Consider the following 20,215-nt stretch of genomic DNA (forward strand, 5'->3'; position numbering starts at 1 on the left):
GGCAGTGGGGCTGTGAAGCCTTCCCTGGGGTTGAAAGGGAACATCCAAGGGGGAACAGGCCTCAGAGGGCTCTCTCCTTCCAATCCCCATAAAGATAGGTGTCGTGAATGTGTATTTCTGGATCCAGTGTCAGAATACAGTATGTAGGGTTAGCATAACTGTCCTTGCCTGCCTTAGCCAACCAATGGCCAATCCTGACCTTTCAGAGCTGGAGGTGTAGAATACAAAACACAGCATGGTATACAGTCGGCCTAGAAACCAGTGGGTCAAGGACAAACTTCTTTCTTTTTTTTTTTTTTTTTTTTTGACAGGCAGAGTTAGAGAGAGAGAGAGAGAGACAAAGAGAAAGGTCTTCCTTCCATTGGTTCACCCCCCCAAATGGCCACTACGGCTGACACAGCACGCCGATCCGAAGCCAGGAGCTAGGTGCTTCCTCCTGGTCTCCCATGTGGGTGCAGAGCCCAAGGACTTGGGCCATCCTCCACTGCCTTCCCAGGCCACGCCGAGAGCTGGACTGGAAGAGGAGCAACCGGGACAGAATCTGGCGCCCCAACCAGGACAAGAACCCAGGGTGCCGGCGCCGCAGGTGGAGGCTTAGCCTAGTGAGCCGCGGCGCCGTCCTGGGACAAGTTTCAACAAGAGTATGCTGAACAGTCACCCAACACACACTATAAATCACTCAGGAAAATGTCGATGTACATATCCCCCCCCTCATGACTCCCACTCCTAAGACCAAATGAAGTCCAGATGAATCCAATTTAATATGAACCAAAGATGTGGCTGGCACTGTGGCACAGCAGGTTAAAGCTCTGGCCTGAAGTGCTAGCATCCCATATGGGCGCAGGTTGGTTTCCTGGCTGTTCCAATTCTGATGCAGCTCTCTGCTATGGCCTGGGAAAGCAGTGGAAGATGGCCCAAGTCCTTGGGCCCCTGTACCCACGTGGGAGACCCAGAGATAGCTCCTAGCTCCTGGCTTTGGACCAGCGCAGCTCCGGCCGTTGCGGCCAATTGGGGAGTGAACCATCAGATGGAAGACCTCTCTCTCTCTCTCTCTCTCTCTCTCTGCCTCTCCTCTCTCTCTGTATAACTCTTTCAAATAAATAAATAAATAAATCTTTTTAAAAAATTATGAATCAAAGAGAGATACAGGTAGATTGGAACCTGCTTTCCCAACAAGAAAGGACTGACTTTCCAGATTTACGCAGAGAGACATCACAAATAGTTTGATGGCAGAAACATCTAAAAAATTTGTGGGGGCCAGCACTGTGGCTTAGCAGGTGAAGCCACTGCCTGCAGTGCCGGCATCCCATATGGCCGCTGGTTCAAGTCTCCGCTGCTCCACTTCCAATCCAGCTCTTGGCTGTAGCCTGGGAAAGCAGTAGAAGATGGCCCAAGTCCTTGGGCCCTTGCACCTGTGTGGGAGATCCAGAAGAAGCTCCTGGCTCCTGGCTTTGGATCGGCACAGCTCCAGCCATTGCAGCCAACTGGGGAGTGAACCAGTTGATGGAGGCGCTCTCTCTCTCTCCCTCTCTTTCTCTCTCTCTCTCTACCTCTCCTTCTCTGTGTAACTCTGACTTTCAAGTAAATAAATAAATCTTTAAAAAAAAAATCTGTGCTTCAAAAACATCCTTAACTCATGTTTGCAGTGAGCTCACAGAGATAAGGATAATCCCAAGAGCCCAACAGAAGGCCGGTGCCGCGGCTCACTAGGCTAAGCCTGCGGCGCCGGCACACCGGGTTCTAATCCCGGTTGGGGCACTGGATTCTGTCCCGGTTGCCCCTCTTCCAGGCCAGCTCTCTGCTGTGGCCCGGGAGTGCAGTGGAGGATGGCCCAAGTCCTTGGGCCCTGCACCCGCATAGGAGACCAGGAGAAGCACCTGGCTCCTGGCTTCGGATCAGCACAGTGCGCCGGCCACAATGGCCATTGGGGGATGAAGCAATGGAAAAGGAAGACCTTTCTCTCTGTCCACTCTGCCTGTCAAAAAAAAAAAAAAAAAAAGAGCCCAACAGAAAAGTTGGTAAGACCACAAAGAGTTGGGTGAATTCACCAAAGCCACAGGGAGGGCAGCCTCTTGGTGTTCAAAGAAACACAAAGTAAACAAGACACACTTAGCTCTTATGAATAAGCAGGAAAAGGTAAAGTTGAATATTCAGTATTCAAAGAGGGGAGTGCTGAGTGAGACTGACAAGCTGATACCCTGCTCTTGGTTGTGGGAATCAGAAAGGTGTCTCTTGGGAAGCAGTTGCTTTAATGTATATGGAGATGCTGTAAATAACCATGCACATTTTAAATCAGAAACTTTAGCTCACAGCAGGTCCAGATCTATTCCTAATAGTATGCATTGCCATGTTGCTTATACTAGTAGAAGAGGGAATAAGTATTAGGAGGATGGTTACATTGATGATGTATAAACTCAAGGTATCCAGGACTATATGAAGAACTCCAGAAGATCAGTGGCAGAATAGTCCAGCTCATACAGTGGGCAAAGGACTTGATTAACATTTCTCCCAAAAAGATAAGTCAGTGTCAATCAGCACCTGGAAAGGTCCTGAGTGTCATTAATCACTCGGGATAGGCAAATCAAAACCTCTGATAGATGTCACTTTTAGTCCAGGTGGACTCCACTTCCCATCCAGGTAGATGCCATTTCCTGTCCAGGTAGATGCCACTTCCTGTCCAGGTAGACACCACTTCCTGTCCAGGTAGACTCCACTTCCCGTCCAGGTAGACGCCACTTCCCATCCAGGTAGATGCCATTTCCTGCCCAGGTAGATGCCATTTCCTGTCCAGGTAGACGCCACTTCCTGTCCAGGTAGACACCACTTCCTGTCCAGGTAGACTCCACTTCCCATCCAGGTAGACTCCACTTCCCGTCCAGGTAGATGCCATTTCCTGTCCAGGTAGGCACCACTTCCTGTCCAGGTAGACTCCACTTCCCATCCAGGTAGACTCCACTTCCTGTCCAAGAGGATACCACTTCCCGTCCAGGTAGACACCACTTCCTGTCCAGGTAGACTCCACTTCCCATCCAGGTAGACACCACTTCCCATCCAGGTAGATGCCATTTCCTGTCCAGGTGGACTCCACTTCCCGTCCGGGTAGATGCCACTTCCTGTCCAGGTAGACTCCACTTCCCATCCAGGTAGACACCACTTCCCATCCAGGTAGATGCCATTTCCTGTCCAGGTAGATGCCACTTCCCGTCCAGGTAGACACCACTTCCTGTCCAGGTAGACTCCACTTCCTGTCCAGGTAGACTCCACTTCCCATCCAGGTAGACACCACTTCCCATCCAGGTAGATGCCATTTCCTGTCCAGGTGGACTCCACTTCCCGTCCGGGGAGATGCCACTTCCCGTCCAGGTAGACTCCACTTCCCATCCAGGTAGACGCCACTTCCCATCCAGGTAGATGCCATTTCCTGTCCAGGTAGATGCCACTTCCTGTCCAGGTAGACTCCACTTCCTGTCCAGGTAGACTCCACTTCCCGTCCAGGTAGACACCACTTCCCATCCAGGTAGATGCCATTTCCTGTCCAGGTAGATGCCACTTCCGGTCCAGGTAGACACCACTTCCTGTCCAGGTAGACTCCACTTCCTGTCCAGGTAGACTCCACTTCCCATCCAGGTAGACTCCACTTCCTGTCCAGGTAGACTCCATTTCCCATCCAGGTAGACACCACTTCCTGTCCAGGTAGACTCCACTTCCCATCCAGGTAGACGCCACTTCCCATCCAGGTAGATGCCATTTCCTGTCCAGGTAGATGCCACTTCCCGTCCAGGTAGACACCACTTCCTGTCCAGGTAGACTCCACTTCCCATCCAGACAGACTCCACTTCCCGTCCAGGTAGATGCCATTTCCTGTCCAGGTAGGCACCACTTCCTGTCCAGGTAGACTCCACTTCCCATCCAGGTAGACTCCACTTCCTGTCCAAGAGGATACCACTTCCCGTCCAGGTAGACACCACTTCCTGTCCAGGTAGACTCCACTTCCCATCCAGGTAGACACCACTTCCCATCCAGGTAGATGCCATTTCCTGTCCAGGTGGACTCCACTTCCCGTCCAGGTAGATGCCACTTCCTGTCCAGGTAGACTCCACTTCCCATCCAGGTAGACACCACTTCCCATCCAGGTAGATGCCATTTCCTGTCCAGGTAGATGCCACTTCCCGTCCAGGTAGACACCACTTCCTGTCCAGGTAGACTCCACTTCCCATCCAGGTAGATGCCACTTCCCATCCAGGTAGATGCCATTTCCTGTCCAGGTAGATGCCACTTCCCATCCAGTTAGACACCACTTCCTGTCCAGGTAGACTCCACTTCCTGTCCAGGTAGACTCCACTTCCCATCCAGGTAGACTCCACTTCCTGTCCAGGTAGACTCCACTTCCCATCCAGGTAGACACCACTTCCCATCCAGGTAGATGCCATTTCCTGTCCAGGTGGACTCCACTTCCCGTCCGGGTAGATGCCACTTCCTGTCCAGGTAGACTCCACTTCCCATCCAGGTAGACGCCACTTCCCATCCAGGTAGATGCCATTTCCTGTCCAGGTTGACTCCACTTCCCGTCCAGGTAGACACCACTTCCTGTCCAGGTAGACTCCACTTCCTGTCCAGGTAGACTCCACTTCCCATCCAGGTAGACACCACTTCCCATCCAGGTAGATGCCATTTCCTGTCCAGGTGGACTCCACTTCCCGTCCGGGTAGATGCCACTTCCTGTCCAGGTAGACTCCACTTCCCATCCAGGTAGACGCCACTTCCCATCCAGGTAGATGCCACTTCCCGTCCAGGTAGATGCCACTTCCCATCCAGGTAGACACCACTTCCCATCCAGGTAGACTCCACTTCCTGTCCAGGTAGACTCCACTTCCCATCCAGGTAGACACCACTTCCCATCCAGGTAGATTCCACTTCCCGTCCAGGAGGACTCCACTTCCCGTCCAGGTAGACACCACTTCCTGTCCAGGTAGACTCCACTTTCTGTCCAGGTAGACTCCACTTCCTGTCCAGGTAGACTCCACTTCCCATCCAGGTAGACACCACTTCCCATCCAGGTAGATTCCACTTCCTGTCCTGGTGGACTCCACTTCCCGTCCGGGTAGATGCCACTTCCTGTCCAGGTAGATGCCACTTCCCGTCCAGGTAGACGCCACTTCCCATCCAGGTAGATGCCATTTCCTGTCCAGGTAGATGCCATTTCCTGTCCAGGTAGATGCCACTTCCCGTCCAGGTAGACGCCACTTCCCGTCCAGGTAGACTCCACTTCCTGTCCAGGTAGACTCCACTTCCCGTCCAGGTAGACACCACTTCCCATCCAGGTAGATGCCATTTCCTGTCCAGGTGGACTCCACTTCCCGTCCGGGTAGATGCCACTTCCTGTCCAGGTAGATGCCACTTCCCGTCCAGGTAGACGCCACTTCCCATCCAGGTAGATGCCATTTCCTGTCCAGGTAGATGCCACTTCCCGTCCAGGTAGACACCACTTCCTGTCCAGGTAGACTCCACTTCCTGTCCAGGTAGACTCCACTTCCCGTCCAGGTAGATGCCATTTCCTGTCCAGGTAGACACCACTTCCTGTCCAGGTAGACTCCACTTCCCGTCCAGGTAGACTCCACTTCCTGTCCAAGAGGATACCACTTCCCATCCAGGTAGATGCCATTTCCTGTCCAGGTAGACACCACTTCCTGTCCAGGTAGACTCCACTTCCCATCCAGATAGACTCCACTTCCCATCCAGGTAGATTCCACTTCCCGTCCAGGAGGATAACTCCTGTTTAAAAAACGAGTGTTGGTGAGGATGTGGAGAAATCGGAACCCTCGTGCACTACTTGTGTGGTTATAAAGTGGAACAGCTGCTGTGGAAGACTGATCTTCACAAAACCAAAAGGGTTGCCATACAATCCAGCACTTCTTGTTCTGGATGGAGATCCAAAAGAATAGAAACCGGAGGCTCCCAATGATGTATGTGTGTCATATTCACAGCAGCGTATTTACAGTAGCTGAAAGGGAGAGCAACCCAGATGCCGTGAAGGGTGACCCAAGAGATGCTGCATACCCTTCAACAGGAGAGCTGTGGCTCATGCTGCAGCGCGGATGACTTGGACACACCATGGGGACTTTGTGCTGCATGAAATGAGCTTGTCACAAAAGTGGTCAAGACAGGAAGGAGGTGACCGGTCAGCCCTGGGTCCTGAGACTAACCAGAATTTGATGTCAGACTGACGCTTGTCCCAGGCCTTGCATGCTCAGATCCCTCTCAGATGCATCTGAAACCCAGGCAGGGCCCCAGACCCGAAGTATTTTAATTGATCAGAGCAAAATTTGGAGAAAAGAAATATTAGCCTTTTGTTACTGTGATGAAATGCCTATGGCAGGCTACTTTATAAAGAAAAGAGGTTTCTTTTGGCTCATAGTTCTGGAGTTGCAAGGTCTGGGACCTGGTCTAGTAGTGGCCACCTTGCCAAGCCCTTGCCAAGCCCGAGCTGGTCGAAGAACATGGTGTATTGAGAGACAGGCAGAGCATGGGAGTCTGCCACTGTCCCCCTCTGCGTATAAAACCATCCCAGCACCATCTCCAGAACGCTCCCACCCTCCTGGTCCCTCTAACGTAAGACGGGATTCAGCCACACCTGAGAAGGACAGGCCCTGGCAATAAGTACCTAGTAAGAAAGTGAGGAGTGCCCAGTGGCCCAGGAAATGCTGCTTCCAGGAAAGATCTTGGAGTGAAGTGCGCCAGCACCCCAGCACCCTCTCCCGGGGTCCCCTGGCCCAGGGTAAGCACTGGAGGAATAGCATCCCTTCCCAAGTGCCGTCAGCTTGGCCTCCTCCCCTCCCCGTCCCACTTGCCGCCTGCCTCCAGCCTTCAGAAAGAACTTTATGATAGCATCTGAGCCAAAGAGAAACCTGTGTGATTTGTTTGGTGTGCTGAGGTGTAAGGACCGCTCCCCAGCGTGACCTCTTCCTTGTGGGAGCTCATTCGCTGACACCACAGCCTCCCCGGCCCCTGCAGAGCCACACAGCTAACCTCCTCCTTCTCTTTCCCAGGCCAGGTACACAGGCCTCGTCTTCCTCCACCCAGGCTGGCCGCTGTGCATCCACGAGAAGGTGGTGGTGCAGCTGGCATCCCTGCACGAGGGCAGGCTCAGGCCTGGAGACTTCTACCTGCAGGTTACACCAGCCGAGAGGCAATCAGCCAGACTGGTCTTGAAGTGCCTCTCCCCGCTGGGAAACACAGAGGAAGTCACCGTCCCTGAGGCCATGTACGGCTGTGTCTTCACGGGAGAGTTTCTGCAGCAGGTGAATGCAGGCCGGGGCTGTGTCCCTTTGCAGAACTGCCTCCTGACCTCGGGCTCTGCCGTCCACCGTACCCCATGGAGCAGTGTCACAGACCCTGTCTTTCTACCCGCTGGAGCCATCCTGCGGACCTGCCCCGGCCATGGGGGGCCTGAGAAGTCCCTGCTGGGCAGCACCTCAGAGGTCCCAGGGCCAGCACGTGCCATGGCGATCAGCACGACTCTGCCTCACCACCATGGGCATCTGGGCTGCGAGCAGCCCGGGCACCCACCCTACCTACAAAGAGCTGACTTGGATGGCCCCAGGACCCCGTGCAAAACTGCAGACAGAGGTGTGATGAAGGGCAGGCAGGAGTCCCCTGAAAGCAATGGGGGCCTGGACCACACAGACCAGGACAGTCCTCACCCCACCTGCCCTGGAGACCTGAGCAGCCCGCAGGCCAGGAGGAGGCTGGTGGGGGACCGTGCAAGAGCAGAGGCCAGACGCTGGTTCAGGAAATCGTACATGGAGGCCCTGAGGAACCCTATGCCCCTTGGCCCCAGCTCCGAGGAGTCTCTGACTGGCAATAAGGACCTTAAAGCTGGGACGATGACCAGCCCAACACAGCGAGAATCTCCTGACCCCACAAGAAGCCCTCAACAGACCCTGAGCAAAGAGAAAACAGTTGCCCCGAGGTGGACCTGCTCAGGAACCTCAGGGAGGACCCGTCCCAGGAGGTCTCAGTCCTGGGACAGGTCACTCAGAAGCTCCCAGAGGGAAGAACCTGCAGCCCACAGGCCTTCCCGCCATGCAGTGAGCAGAGGGTCTGGGGGTCTCCTAGGAGGACACGCTGTGGGGACCAGAAACGCCTGCTCTGTCAGCCCATCTCACGTGGCTGCAGCTCCCACCTGCACCCAGGAGGAAGGTCAGTGCTCTTCTCCCTCTCCCTCCCCTCCCCTCCCATCTGCACCAAGGATGAAATTAGTGCTCCTCCCCACCCCTTGTCCAGATTTGGGTGCTTCCTGACTCACAGGAAACCTGTCCCCATGCTCACATCGACTCACACTGTGGAGATGAGTGCAGCCCTGTGGTGGGCAGGACTGCTTCCTCTGGGGGCTCCAGGGGCTTCTTTTTGCCTCTTCCAGCTGCTGGGGGCTGCAGGCGTCCTATGACTTGTGGACGCGTCCCTCTGTCCTCCGTTCCTGTTTCCACATGGCCTCTCCCTCTGCTCTTACAAGGGTACCTGTCCCTGGAGATGGTCTCAGATAATTCATTCATCCAACAAATGGTATCCGAGTGTCAGGGCTTGATTAGCACATGGATATTTGCTCTGACCTTGGCTGGTTTTTAAAATTTAATTTTTATTTATTGAGGGACAGATACTCCCCCAATCTGCAGCGCCTGAGGCTGAACTAGGTTGAAGCCTGGAGTCAGGATCTTTTTTTTTTTTTTTTTTTTTTTTTTTGACAGGCAGAGTGGACAGTAGAGGGAGACAGGGAGACAGAGAGAAAGGTCTTCCTTTTTGCCGTTGGTTCACCCTCCAATGGCCGCCGCGGTAGGCGCGCTGTGGCCTGTGCACCGCGCTGTTCCGGTGGCAGGAGCCAGGGGCTTCTCCTGGTCTCCCATGGGGTGCAGGGCCCAAGAACTTGGGCCATCCTCCACTGCACTCCCTGGCCACAGCAGAGAGCTGGCCTGGAAGAGGGGTAACCGGGACAGGATCGGTGCCCCGACCGGGACTGGAACCCGGTGTGCCGGCGCCGCAAGGCAGAGGATTAGCCTAGTGAGCTGCGGCGCCGGCTGGAGTCAGGATCTTAATCCAGATCTCCCACATGAGTACCAGGAACCCAACTACTTGGGTCATCACTGCCTCCCAGGTTCTGCACTAGCAGGAAGCTGGAGTCAGGAGCCAGACTTGGGTATCCAGGATGGAACACGGGTGGGTTTTTTTGTTGTTGTTTTTTGGGTTTTTTTTGACAGGCTGAGTGGATAGTGAGAGAGACAGACAGAGAGAAAGGTCTTCCTTTGCCATTGGTTCACCCTCCAATGGCCGCCGTGGCCGGTGCACCGCGCTGATCCAAAGGCAGGAGCCAGGTGCTTCTCCTGGTCTCCCATGGGGTGCAGGGCCCAAGCACTTGGGCCATCCTCCACTGCACTCCCGGGCCACAGCAGAGAGCTGGCCTGGAAGAAGGGCAACCGGGACAGAATCCGGCGCCCTGACCGAGACTAGAACCCGGTGTACCGGCGCTGCAGGCGGAGGATTAGCCTATTGAGCCGTGGCGCCGGCCAGGTGTTTTAACTGCTAGGCTAATCGCCTGCCCTCCTGGCTTATGAGAGACCCAGATCCTCAGGCTTCTCCTCCCATGGCCCCATGCTCTGTACTGAGTTGAAGAAGAGCCCACAGGAGCAGCCTGATGAGAGTAGTCCCATGTAAAAGTGACATCTGCACTCCCCACGCACGTGGGCAGCCTGGGCTTCACTGTAGAACTGCAGCCTCTGGGGGCCAAAGACCAGTAGCCTGTGGGGTGTTCTGGAAGACACTGGAACAGGCGTGATGAAGTCCACTTTGAAAAGCACTGTGTGCGGGGCCGGCGCTGTGGCACAGCGGGTTAACACACTGGCCTGAAGTGCCGGCATCCCATGTGGGCGCCGGCTCAAGACCTGGCTGCTCTGCTTCCGATCCAGCTCTCTGCTGTGGCCTGGGAAAGCAGTAAAAGATGGCCCAAGTCCTTGGGCCCCTGCACCCGCGTGGGTGACCCGGAGGAAGCTCCTGGCTTCGGATCAGCGCAGTTCCGGCCATTGCGGCCAATTGGGGAGTGAACCATTGGATGGAAGACCTTTCTCTCTCTCTCTGCCTCTGCTCTCTTTAACTCTGACTTTCAAATAGTTGAATAAATCTTTAAAAAGAAAGAAAAAAGAAAAGCACTGTGTGACTGACACCCAGGAAACCCCACGCAGACAGATAACAGTTCCCACAGCAACCCTGCAAGGAACAGCGCAGTCATGGGCGAAGCCAAAAGTATGAGTGAAGGAGCCAGAAATGAGGCCACGCAGGGTGCGGTCCCTCTGATACGAAGTGCCCAGAATAAGGGGGCTCTCCAGATACATGGGGGAGCCGAGAGAGCTGGTGCTCGCGGCTCTCGTGGAACCCTTCTACACCGGCTGGTGGCGGCGCTCTGCTCGGCTAAGCTGCTAAAACAGGTGTGTGCATTATGTGTAGAGTACCCCTGTTTAAAGAAGAGAAAGTGGGTGTTTCTGGCCTGGGTGGAATGAGAAAGCCACTGCAGTAGTCAGGGATCTCAGAGGAAAGAGTGTGGGCTGCTCCTGTGCAGTCCCGGAGGCCTCAGGGGCCCCACGTCCACTGGGCCATCCCTCCTGCTCTGGACCTGGCCGGGGAGCTGCTGACCACAGCTGTGACATGGTTAGCCCCTGTGTCTCGTGTGCAGGCACGGGCTGCCCGCTGCCTGCCCTCTGGGAGTTGCAGAGTAAGGCCCCACTCCTCTGAGAGACATCGCCTGCCCCTGGGGTACCCGCACCCTCTGTGGATGTGTTTATGACACACGGTGACATCTGTGTTAGAAAGTCCGTGTTTCTGGGGCGGCTGTCGGTCGTGAGCCACACGTCCTCCAGGATCAGGGCGATGCTCACGGAGCTATTGCGTCCACGTGCTCTCTCGCTTTGTGACAATTGAGCAGTTACCCTCAAACCACAGGGAACCCTCTCCCATCTGACCGTCGCTCTCTGCTTTGCTCAGCTGTTCTTGCTACCCCAGCCTTTGTCCCAGGACGGGAGCCCAGCAGGTGTCCAGACAGGACTGCTGAGCTGCTATGCTCTGAGGGTGAAGGGCAGCCACCCAGCACTGTGGACCTCCCCAGCCAGGGACCGCAGCAAGTGCTGGACACCAACCAGGAGCTGCTGCAGTCCGGAGTCATCACCCTCCCAGGTGAGTGTGCGCCAGTCCCCTGCCCAGGCCTTCGTCAACAACACAAATCAGGGTTTACACCCCTCAAGCTGGAAGCCTGCTGGTGGCGACCCCATTCATGGTGCCGCTGTCTCTGCAGGGACCCGTGACCGCCACGGCAGGGCAGTGGTACAGGTCTGCACGAGAGGCCCGCTCTGGTCCAGCAAACACTCGTCCCATGCCGAGCTGAGCTGCCTGCTGATGTACCTCTGTGGCATACCCAGGTAGGCCCCGGGCCAGGCTCTCACCTTGCAGACCTAGTTGGCTCCAGCCACCTTCCTGGCAGAGGAGGCCCTGAGGCAAAGAGGCTGCAGGGTTGTGGGAGGAGGGGGTGCCACATCTGTGCCAGACGCCTGCTTCCTTCACACGTCACAGCTCCCGAGTGCTTCTCGCGGACTTGTGGAGCACTGTTTCTCATCCGCAGCAAACATCGAGTTTTAGATATTCTTTAGCAGAGCTGTGCCCTGGAGATGGGTGAGGATGCAGCTGTCCCGGCCTGTGTGGGTGGTGGCCTCACCCTGGCTCACAGTGCACGTCCACGCTGCGATGAGCATCCTCGCGCCTGGCTCACTGGAAAGAGTGTTCACTGACCCTGGACGTTAGAGCAGTAAACCTTGAAGGAGGAGTCAGCGCACCCTATTAAATTTAGATCTAAAACTTCCCATCACAATCAGATCAAGTTTTTACAGGGAGGGTTCCAAACACAGGAGATGGTAATCTTAGACTCAAAAGATGGCCTAACATGGGCCAGTGTTGTGGCACAGTGGGTTAAGCCAGCATCCCATGTGGGCACTGGTTTGTGTTCTGCTGCTCCACTTTAGATCCAGCTCCCCGCTAATGGCCTGGAAAAGCAACGGAAGATGACCCAAGTCTTTGGGCCCCTGTCACGTGGGAGACCCAGAAGAAGCTCGTGGTTTCTGGCTTCTGCCTGGCCCAGCACTGGCCATTGTGGCCATCTGGAGAGTGAAACAACAGATGGAAGATCTCTGTCTCTCCCTCTCTCTCTGTAACTCTGCTTTTCAAAAACATTAAATAATCTTTTTTAAAAAAATATCCTAGCCATCTCTTGCTAGCTATGAGGAAATAACGAGCCAGGTGGCTGACTCTGCCTGATTCTGGAGATGGGGCTGAGCTGATCCCCCAGGACCAGGCTCGTGTTTGTGGGGAAGCCCAGCCCCCTGTGAGTCTTCTCTCCCTGGATGGGCAGTTGCAGGGCCTTGGTCACCCTCTGTGGGGTGTTTAAGAGGAAGTGACCCCAGCCTGCCGGAGCTGCGTCTGCTAGGTGAGCCAATGCACTGGTGGGCAGTGGCCCTCGGGAAGCAGGACCCAGAGGAGAATCCCCAGTGTCTGGAACCAGCCAGATGGAGCCTCAGAGGGAAAAGCTAGTTTGGTTTGGTTGAGACCGGCTGTGTTTCTCTCCCCAGGAAGGAGGTGCGGGACCTAGGGCTGCTTGTCCTGGTGGACGCCCGCAGAAGTCCAGTCACCCCTGCTCTCTCCTGGGCCCTCTCTGGACTGCAGGTGAGGCTGAGTCTTCACCCGCCAGGGGAACCCGGAGCATCTCAGTGCCACGTGCTGCAGGGCCTCCTGTGGCAGCTGGCCCGTGGCCACCCCCACGGCTACTAATGCTTAGCAGGGAAGGGTAGAGAGCCCTCTCCTGCCCAAGGCTGGGCCCAGGCTCTCTGGGAAATCCTGTCTGCTCCACCTACTGGGTCCTTGGGACACGGAGGGGGCCCTGTGCCCATTCCCTGAAACCATTTTGCCTCCTAGAGTGGGCGTTTGACAGCCTGGAGGCTCTTGGGCAGTGCCTGGGGCCTTTCTCCCAGTGCCTTGATGATGACCCCTTCTGTGGGAGTCTTAGCCCCACCCTCATTTCCTCTCTTGAAAATGCTCTTTCATTTTCTGTGCACAACCAGGCTGAGAATTTTCCAAATCCACTGTTTCCCTGTCATCAGTAGTTCTGTCTTTAAGTCATCTCTGTGCTCTGTCATTTCACCGGTGGCACAGCAGCCTAAATGGAGTGCGGCTCGAGAAGTTTCTTAAGCCAGGTAACCTAGTGCATCACCGTTGAGTTCTGCATTCCTTCTGTCCTTAGGGCATGAACACAGTGCAGCCAAGTCCTTTGCAAATTTAGAATGAGGATGGTCTTCACTCTACTTTCTGATACCTGGTAGCTCAGTTCCATCAAGCATGTGAAAATAGGCTCAACATCGTTAGTCACAGGGAAATGCAGCTTAAAACCAAAATGAGACAACACACAGAGCAACAGCAACAAGCCCCAAAACCCGACGGTAACCAGCGCTGGGTGTTTGTTGTTGGAAATACAGTCGTGCAGCCTCTCTGGAAGACACACACTGGTCATGTGACCCAGAAGGCTTGTGTTCCCCAGGAAGTCACCTATGATTGCCAAGAACTAGCAGCAGCTCACTACCCTTCAGCTGATGAGTGGGTGCACAGACTGTGGTGTGCAGTACTGCAGATGGTAAAGTGCAACTCGCAACAGAAGGGAGTGAGCCCTTGGTAAATACACGGCTGAATCCCTAATGCACTGTGATAAGTGGACAAATGCTGACACTGCCAGTCCACGTCTGTCATATCTGGGAAAGACAAATTTGTGGAGACAGAAGTCAGACCAGTGCTTGCTGGGGCTGGGGTTAGGGGAAAGCCTGGCTCTATGGAGCATGGCAAAGTTGTTGGTTAACTGTTTAGTCTCATGATTGTGGTCATCTTTATGTGACTATGCCTTTGTCAACACTTGCGGAACTGGACATTAGAAAGTGTGAATTTTATTGTGTATAGATTATAGCTCAACAAACCTGATTGCATTAACTTTTGTAAGAGCAAGTAGCTCACATTCAGGGCAAAATCAGCACGCCAGGTGCTTTGGGGACGTATTTATAAGATAGAACTAGCATCAGTCACAATTAGACAATTCTGTTAACTTGATAAAGTAAAAAAAATAAAAAGCTACTCATGAGACCAGCACTGTGGTGCAGTGGGTTAAAGCTGCCGCCTGCAGTGCCAGCATCCTATATGGGGACCGGTTCGAATCCCGGATGCTCCACTTATGATCCAGCTATTTGCTATGGCCTGGGCAAACAGTAGAGGATGGCCCAAGTCCTTGGGCCCCTGCATCTGCATGGGAGATCCAGAAGAAACTCCTGGCTCTTGGCTTTGGATTGGCGCAGCTCTGGCCATTGTGGCCATCTGTGGAGTGAACTAGTGGATGGAAGACCTCTCTCTCTCTGCCTCTGCTTCTCTGTGTAACTCTGCCTTTCAAATAAATAAATAAATCTCTTTTTTTAAATAAAGCTACTCATTAATATTTATGTCTTATTTATTTCAGAACACATCTCCTCCCGTAATTCATAGTGTTTTGCTGCTGGTGGATAAAGAATCTGCATTTAGCCCTGACACGGGTACGACAGTTCAGGTGAGGGTGACCGAGTCTCAGATGGGGCTGAGTATTCGAGCACCAGGGAAGAGCACTGGCGGGACTGGCTAGGGAAGACACTGGCGGGGAGCGGGCGTTGGGGCAGTGACTGCGTTGCTGCCTGGGACAGAGCACCTGGGTTGCAGACCCGGCTCCTCTGCGTCCGGTCCAGCTTCCTGCTAATGCAGACCTGGAGGCCGTGGCAATGGCGCAAGCACTCAGGTCCTGCAACCCATGTGGGAGACCTGGGGTGGTTCCAGGCTCCTGCTTTTCCCAGCCTTGGCTTTTGGAGGCATTTGGGAAGTGAATTATCAGATAGAAGATCTCTGCCTGCCTCTCTTCCTTTCAAATAAAATAAAAATAGATAGATTTTGTAAATGAAAGTTTTTAAATGTCACATTCCTTTCCAGCAGATAGAAGATCTCTCTCTCTCTCTCTTTCTGTCACTATGCCTTTTAAATAAATAAATAAATCTTAAAAAAAGAAGAAGCTCTAATCCTCTGCCTTGCGGCGCCAGCACACTGGGTTCTAGTCCCGGTCGGGGCACCGGATTCTGTCCCGGTTGCCTCTCTTCCAGGCCAGCTCTCTGCTGTGGCCTGGGAGGGCAGTGGAGGATGGCCCAAGTGCTTGGGCCCTGCACCCCATGGGAGACCAGGATAAGTCCCTGGCTCCTGCCATCGGATCAGCGCGGTGCGCCGGCCGTAGAGCGCCAGCCGCGGCGGCCATTGGAGGGTGAACCAACGGCAAAAGGAAGACTTTTCTCTCTGTCTCTCTCTCTCACTGTCCACTCTGCCTGTCAAAAAAAAAAAAAAAAAAAAAAAAAGAAGAAGAAGAAGAAGCTGGTTAGTGTGGCTGCAACCTATATCACAATGCTTGGGTTCCACACCTGGCTCCCCTCCTGACCTAGCCCCTGCTGGTGCAGACCCTGAGGGCCAGTAGTGATGGCTCAAGTCACTGGGTACCTGCCACCCTAGTAGGGGGCCTGGGTTGAGTTCCTGGGAGTGAACCAGCACATGGGAGTGTTCTCTGGTTCTCTGTCTGTCTCTCTCTGTGTCTGTCTGCCTCCCAAATAAATAAACAGGTAAATAACTCTTAACAACCATAGGAAAGAGCTTATGTAAATTTCTGTTGCAGCTGTGTGGGTGCCTGGAGACCTGCTTCCACTCCTTACCTCCTAGGAGCCTTGCAGAGTAAAGTCAAAAAACTTTAAAATCTGCCTTTCCCTTCCACCTCACTCTGTCTCTTCTTTGCCTTCATTCTCGACACATACCTTGCTATTTGCTGAAGTCCGTCTTGAGAGCAGCCTGAGTGCCAGCTCCGTGAAGAGGTCCGTGTGCCCGGCTGTGTGGCACCAGTGGACAGTCCGTGGGATCTGCAGCGTCACTCAGCCCAGCCTTCCTCTCTGTTTTTAGCAAATATTGACTCTGAGTACGCAAGGTCCTCTTCACGTTTGTCCTGTGCAGGCTTGGTGGGACTGCATGGATTTGTAAAATTATGTCTGTTGCCAGCCCAAGGACTTCCTTAGCCCGTTTGTCCTGCCTGTCCTCTGCCCTCGTCTCCCTGTAGAGGACTTGAGGGTCACTGACAGGTCCCACGGGCTGCCTGGCGTCTGCTGTTTTCCCAGCATTCTTCAGATTGGTTGTTTTGTGGCGCTGTCTTCAGGTCACTGACTCCTTACTCTGCTGTTTCTATTCATCGGTTAAGCTCAGCCAGGGAGATTTTTAGTTCAGATGGTGTGTGTTCAGCTGTAAGGTTTCCAGTGGGTTTAAACACACTCTGTCTCCTGCGGTGTCTCTCCTCTCCCGAGCTGCAAGCATTTTCCTTTCCTTCACGGAGCGGACGGAGCGCTGCTTGTCCACGGATTGCACTGCTGCACCGCCTGCAGGCTGGCCCCTGCGGGCCGTCTCCTCTTGAAGATGGGCCGCATTTTCTGGTCCCTCACGTGTTGAGTGGCCCAGGGCTGCGTCTGGACATGGGGAAGATGCTGCTGTGGGGGCGCGAGCTCTGACTCCTCAGCTCCATCTGGTTCTTGCCATGTGAGCATGGATGAGGCTAACCGCAGGCTTGGTCCAGTCCTCACACAACCGAGGCGGTGCGTCTGCAGCTCTCCCTCTGCCTCTGGGACTCTCCTCCACTTCCCGGGAGCTGTGGCTACCCTGGCTCTGTCTGGCTCTTCAGAAAGATGCCCATTTGCTGTAGGAGCCTCACATTGGCAGTCCGCCTGCAGGCCAGAGCCATGCTGGCCCTTGCTCCAGGTACCAGCTGCTGCCCACAGCAGCCGGACTTTGCTCGCCACCCCTCTCCCCCCTGGCCTTTGTCTGAGGGCCAGCGCTGCCAGCCCAGGACACTGTTTTTGCCTCCCCCTCATTTCTGCCCTTTCTCTCCTCCCTCGTGCCCCATTTTTGGGTCTGCTGTTCATCATGGCCTCTCCATTTCTCTTTGCTGTGCTCTTCCCACTTTCCTGACTGTGCCTAAACGTGCAGTCCTCAGGGCCCTGCAGGGCACAAGAGACCCCAGCCCAGGCTCCCACCCACTGCCCAGTGCAACAGTTCTGCAGGAATGGGCCCGCTCACTGGGGTTTCCCCCAAGAGGGGCCTCTGGGGCCACAACCAATGAATGCCTCCCATTGGCAGTGTGAGGTGGTGAGCTCCCTGAAGGCCCTTCACAAGCTTGTGGACAGCTCCCAGCTGACCGCAGACCTGGATGGCTCGTTCCCCTACAGCCACAGAGATTGGATCTGCTTCCGCAGGGTAAGGTATAGCTCGCGCATGGCTGCCACCCACACCAGTCTCCCGCGACTTTGCAGCTGTTTGTTTCCCTCAGATTTGGAAAGGGCTTTCCCATCCTCACTCTGGTGCCCAGTCGGAGTCTGCATGATCTTGCAGGAGTGGCCCCAGAGTGCTGAGCCCTGGGCGGGGCAGGCGCTGCTGCCCTGCCGTCTTGCAGAGGCCCAGAGGCACACAGCACACAGCAGCTCCCACTCGAGATCGGCTGGACCGGGGGCTCGGGCGCTGCGTTCAGCCCTGACAGAGGTGTCTTTGTCGCCTCCCTCTCCACCCCTGGCAGAAGCTGGAGGCCTTCACTGCAGACTGCAAGGAGGCCATCGTCTTCCTGCAGAACTCAGCGCATTCCCTGAACATCCACAGAGCTCAGAGGACATCCCAGGTGAGTTCTCATCGGCACAGCTAAGTGTGGGTGGGTGGGGACTGGAGGTTTAGCCTCACTTGAGTGGCATGTGCTTGTGTGGCTCACCATTGCATGTGGCAGAGGTCTCTACACGTTTCTGATCATTAGCAAAAGACTCCTGAAAGATCCCATCTCTTCCTCTGTTGCCAAAATATCATCCCCCCACACACCCAGAAGGTACACGAGGCCACTACATGGAATGGCGTGTCTGTGCATGGGTGGCCGTTGCTAGGGGTGAGTGATCTACACGGACACAGGGAGAGGCTGGCCGTGCAGACCTCCATGGCCTGGAGTCCAGGCACAGGGGCCCCAGATGCCTCCTGGGTGCTCCGGTCTGCCAGTGAGACCCAGGAGTAACCGGGTTTCCTGCTGCTAAGTTAGGAGCACACTTCCTTCTCCTGCCCGTGAGCGTCATCCTAAGATTTGCCCTCCCTCTCTCACGTCCCCACTGAGCCAGGCTGTCTGCGTGGGTGCAGGCCTGTGCCCTCTTCCTGTTGGACGTGGGGTGTTGGGCCATGGAGGGGGGGGTTGAAAGGTGCTTTCCTCCCACCCTCAGGAAGTCACCGAGGCCATCACGCAGCACGAGGAGATGATGAAGCTCGTCCTGGAAGATGCGCTGCTCGTGTGGCTCCGGCTGGAGGGCAGCGTGGTTCTGGCACGGCTGAGGAGAGCGGGGCTCGGTGCAGGCCAGGACTGCCAGTGAGCGCTGACGGGGGCAGTGTTTGCCAGGCAGAGGGCAGCTTGGGGACATCACAGCATGCAGGCATAAAGCCCTCTGTGTGTCCTGGAAGCTCACCTGCATTCACGGGGAGTCGTGGTCCTAATTCCCAGAGGCTGCCTGTGAGGCTGCGCCCACCCACCCACATTCTGTCGCCCTCACAGCTGCCCCACGTGGATTCCCTGTTCTCTGTGGCTGACGGGGACGTCACGAGCATGTCTGTCTCAGACTGTGCCCCTCTAGGCATCCACTTCTCTCTGGCAGGAGAGATGTCACGTCCAGGTCTTGTCCAGGAGGCCATCACCAAGAGCCCTTTCCCGAGGGCTACCTGTGAAGGCTGTAGCAGTCGGGCCAGACCTCAGGGCTGTCTTCCTCTTCCAGAGATGCCGTTGAGGCCGCCTCCAGGCTGTACAACCAAGTGGACGAGGAAGTGCACAGGCTGGTCCTCGCCTCCAACAGGGGTCTGCAGCGGCTGGAGAACCTCCGGGAGCTGAGGACACTGGAGGAGGGGCACGCCCAGGTCAGGGCGCATTGAATGGCCACGGTGACCCCCTTGCCTTCCACTGGGAGTTGGGGCTGTGACCTAATGTCCATTCAGAATGAAGTTATGTCAGGACAGAGCATGCCCTGCTGCTCATGTAAAGAGAAATTCTTTGTTTTGACACGAGAAGCGCTGAATCAGTGGCACAACGCTCAATCCCGGAGCGCTGCTCCCTCCTGCGTTCAAAGGCAACGTCTTCTTTTCCTGCACAGATGGAACGGTGGTTTGAAGAAGAACTTGAGAAATTCCTCGGCCCTTGGGAGCTGCTCTCCTATGAGGATGTGGAGCAGCGACAGCAGGAGCTGCAGGCCTTGCTGGCCTCGGTGACGGTGGGTGCTCACCAGACCCAGCCCCCAGGACAGACCAGGCCTGGACGCTGGGCTCTGCTGATGCTTTGTTCCCTGGCCACAGCGATATTGTCAGAAAGGGCTGCAGCTGGTGAAGGAAAACTCGCAAAACTCACAGGAAACAACCCAGGGCTTCCAAAGGCGCCTGAGTGCCATGGTCGGCCGGGCCGAGTGTCTGGAGGGAGAGCTGGCCTGCTGGACCCACCTGTCCATGCTCTACGAGACGGTAAGAGATCCAGCTATAGACAGCGTGGGCAGTGTACCTCCCAAGAGCCCTGTGCCTTGGTGCCTCTGAGACAGCTGGCCCAGTGCCCATGTCAGAGCCCTGTGGCTACCACCGGCCCTCTCAGCAGAGGGCTCTCCAGAGACCTGTGTCAAGTTTATTTATTGTGCCAAATACAACAGTCAGATAAGCACATTTCTATGTTATATATTACTTAGTTATAGTATATATAAACTTAGCTACATGTAACTTAGTTACAAAATCCTTCTTACATCAAAGACCTAAAACACTGGTGCAACAGAGCACATACCTGTGGACTCAGCCTAGACTTGCCCAGCCATTAGGGCCACCCCTCAGGACAGGCTCTGGGGAGGTCATGGAGGTGGCGGGGCAGAGTGGGGCTCACTGCCCAGGCATGTTCTTGTCTCCAGCAAGGTTTTGGGATCCACTACCCATCCCCATGGAATCCTGTCCACCCTCAGGCAAGTCTGGTCAGCAGGTATCCCCACAGGCAACAGGACTTCCTCCTGCACTGGCC

At 55.1% G+C, this 20,215-nt stretch overlaps 1 protein-coding gene across 1 annotated transcript in view; it reads left to right on the forward strand.

Annotated features, from left to right (window-relative positions):
- PLEKHG4B (pleckstrin homology and RhoGEF domain containing G4B) overlaps nt 1-20,215 on the forward strand; it is an 83,309-nt gene that overhangs the window by 46,496 nt on the left and 16,598 nt on the right. The window contains exons 4-14 of the mRNA XM_062212603.1: nt 7,047-8,199; nt 11,026-11,214; nt 11,333-11,456; nt 12,657-12,750; nt 14,576-14,662; nt 17,296-17,412; nt 17,729-17,827; nt 18,405-18,547; nt 18,948-19,086; nt 19,320-19,436; nt 19,519-19,680. Coding sequence (XP_062068587.1) covers nt 7,047-8,199; nt 11,026-11,214; nt 11,333-11,456; nt 12,657-12,750; nt 14,576-14,662; nt 17,296-17,412; nt 17,729-17,827; nt 18,405-18,547; nt 18,948-19,086; nt 19,320-19,436; nt 19,519-19,680 — 2,424 coding nt within the window. The remainder of the gene's footprint in view (nt 1-7,046; nt 8,200-11,025; nt 11,215-11,332; nt 11,457-12,656; nt 12,751-14,575; nt 14,663-17,295; nt 17,413-17,728; nt 17,828-18,404; nt 18,548-18,947; nt 19,087-19,319; nt 19,437-19,518; nt 19,681-20,215) is intronic.

This window comes from Lepus europaeus, chromosome 15, assembly GCF_033115175.1.
Source record: "Lepus europaeus isolate LE1 chromosome 15, mLepTim1.pri, whole genome shotgun sequence".
NCBI lineage: Eukaryota > Metazoa > Chordata > Mammalia > Lagomorpha > Leporidae > Lepus > Lepus europaeus.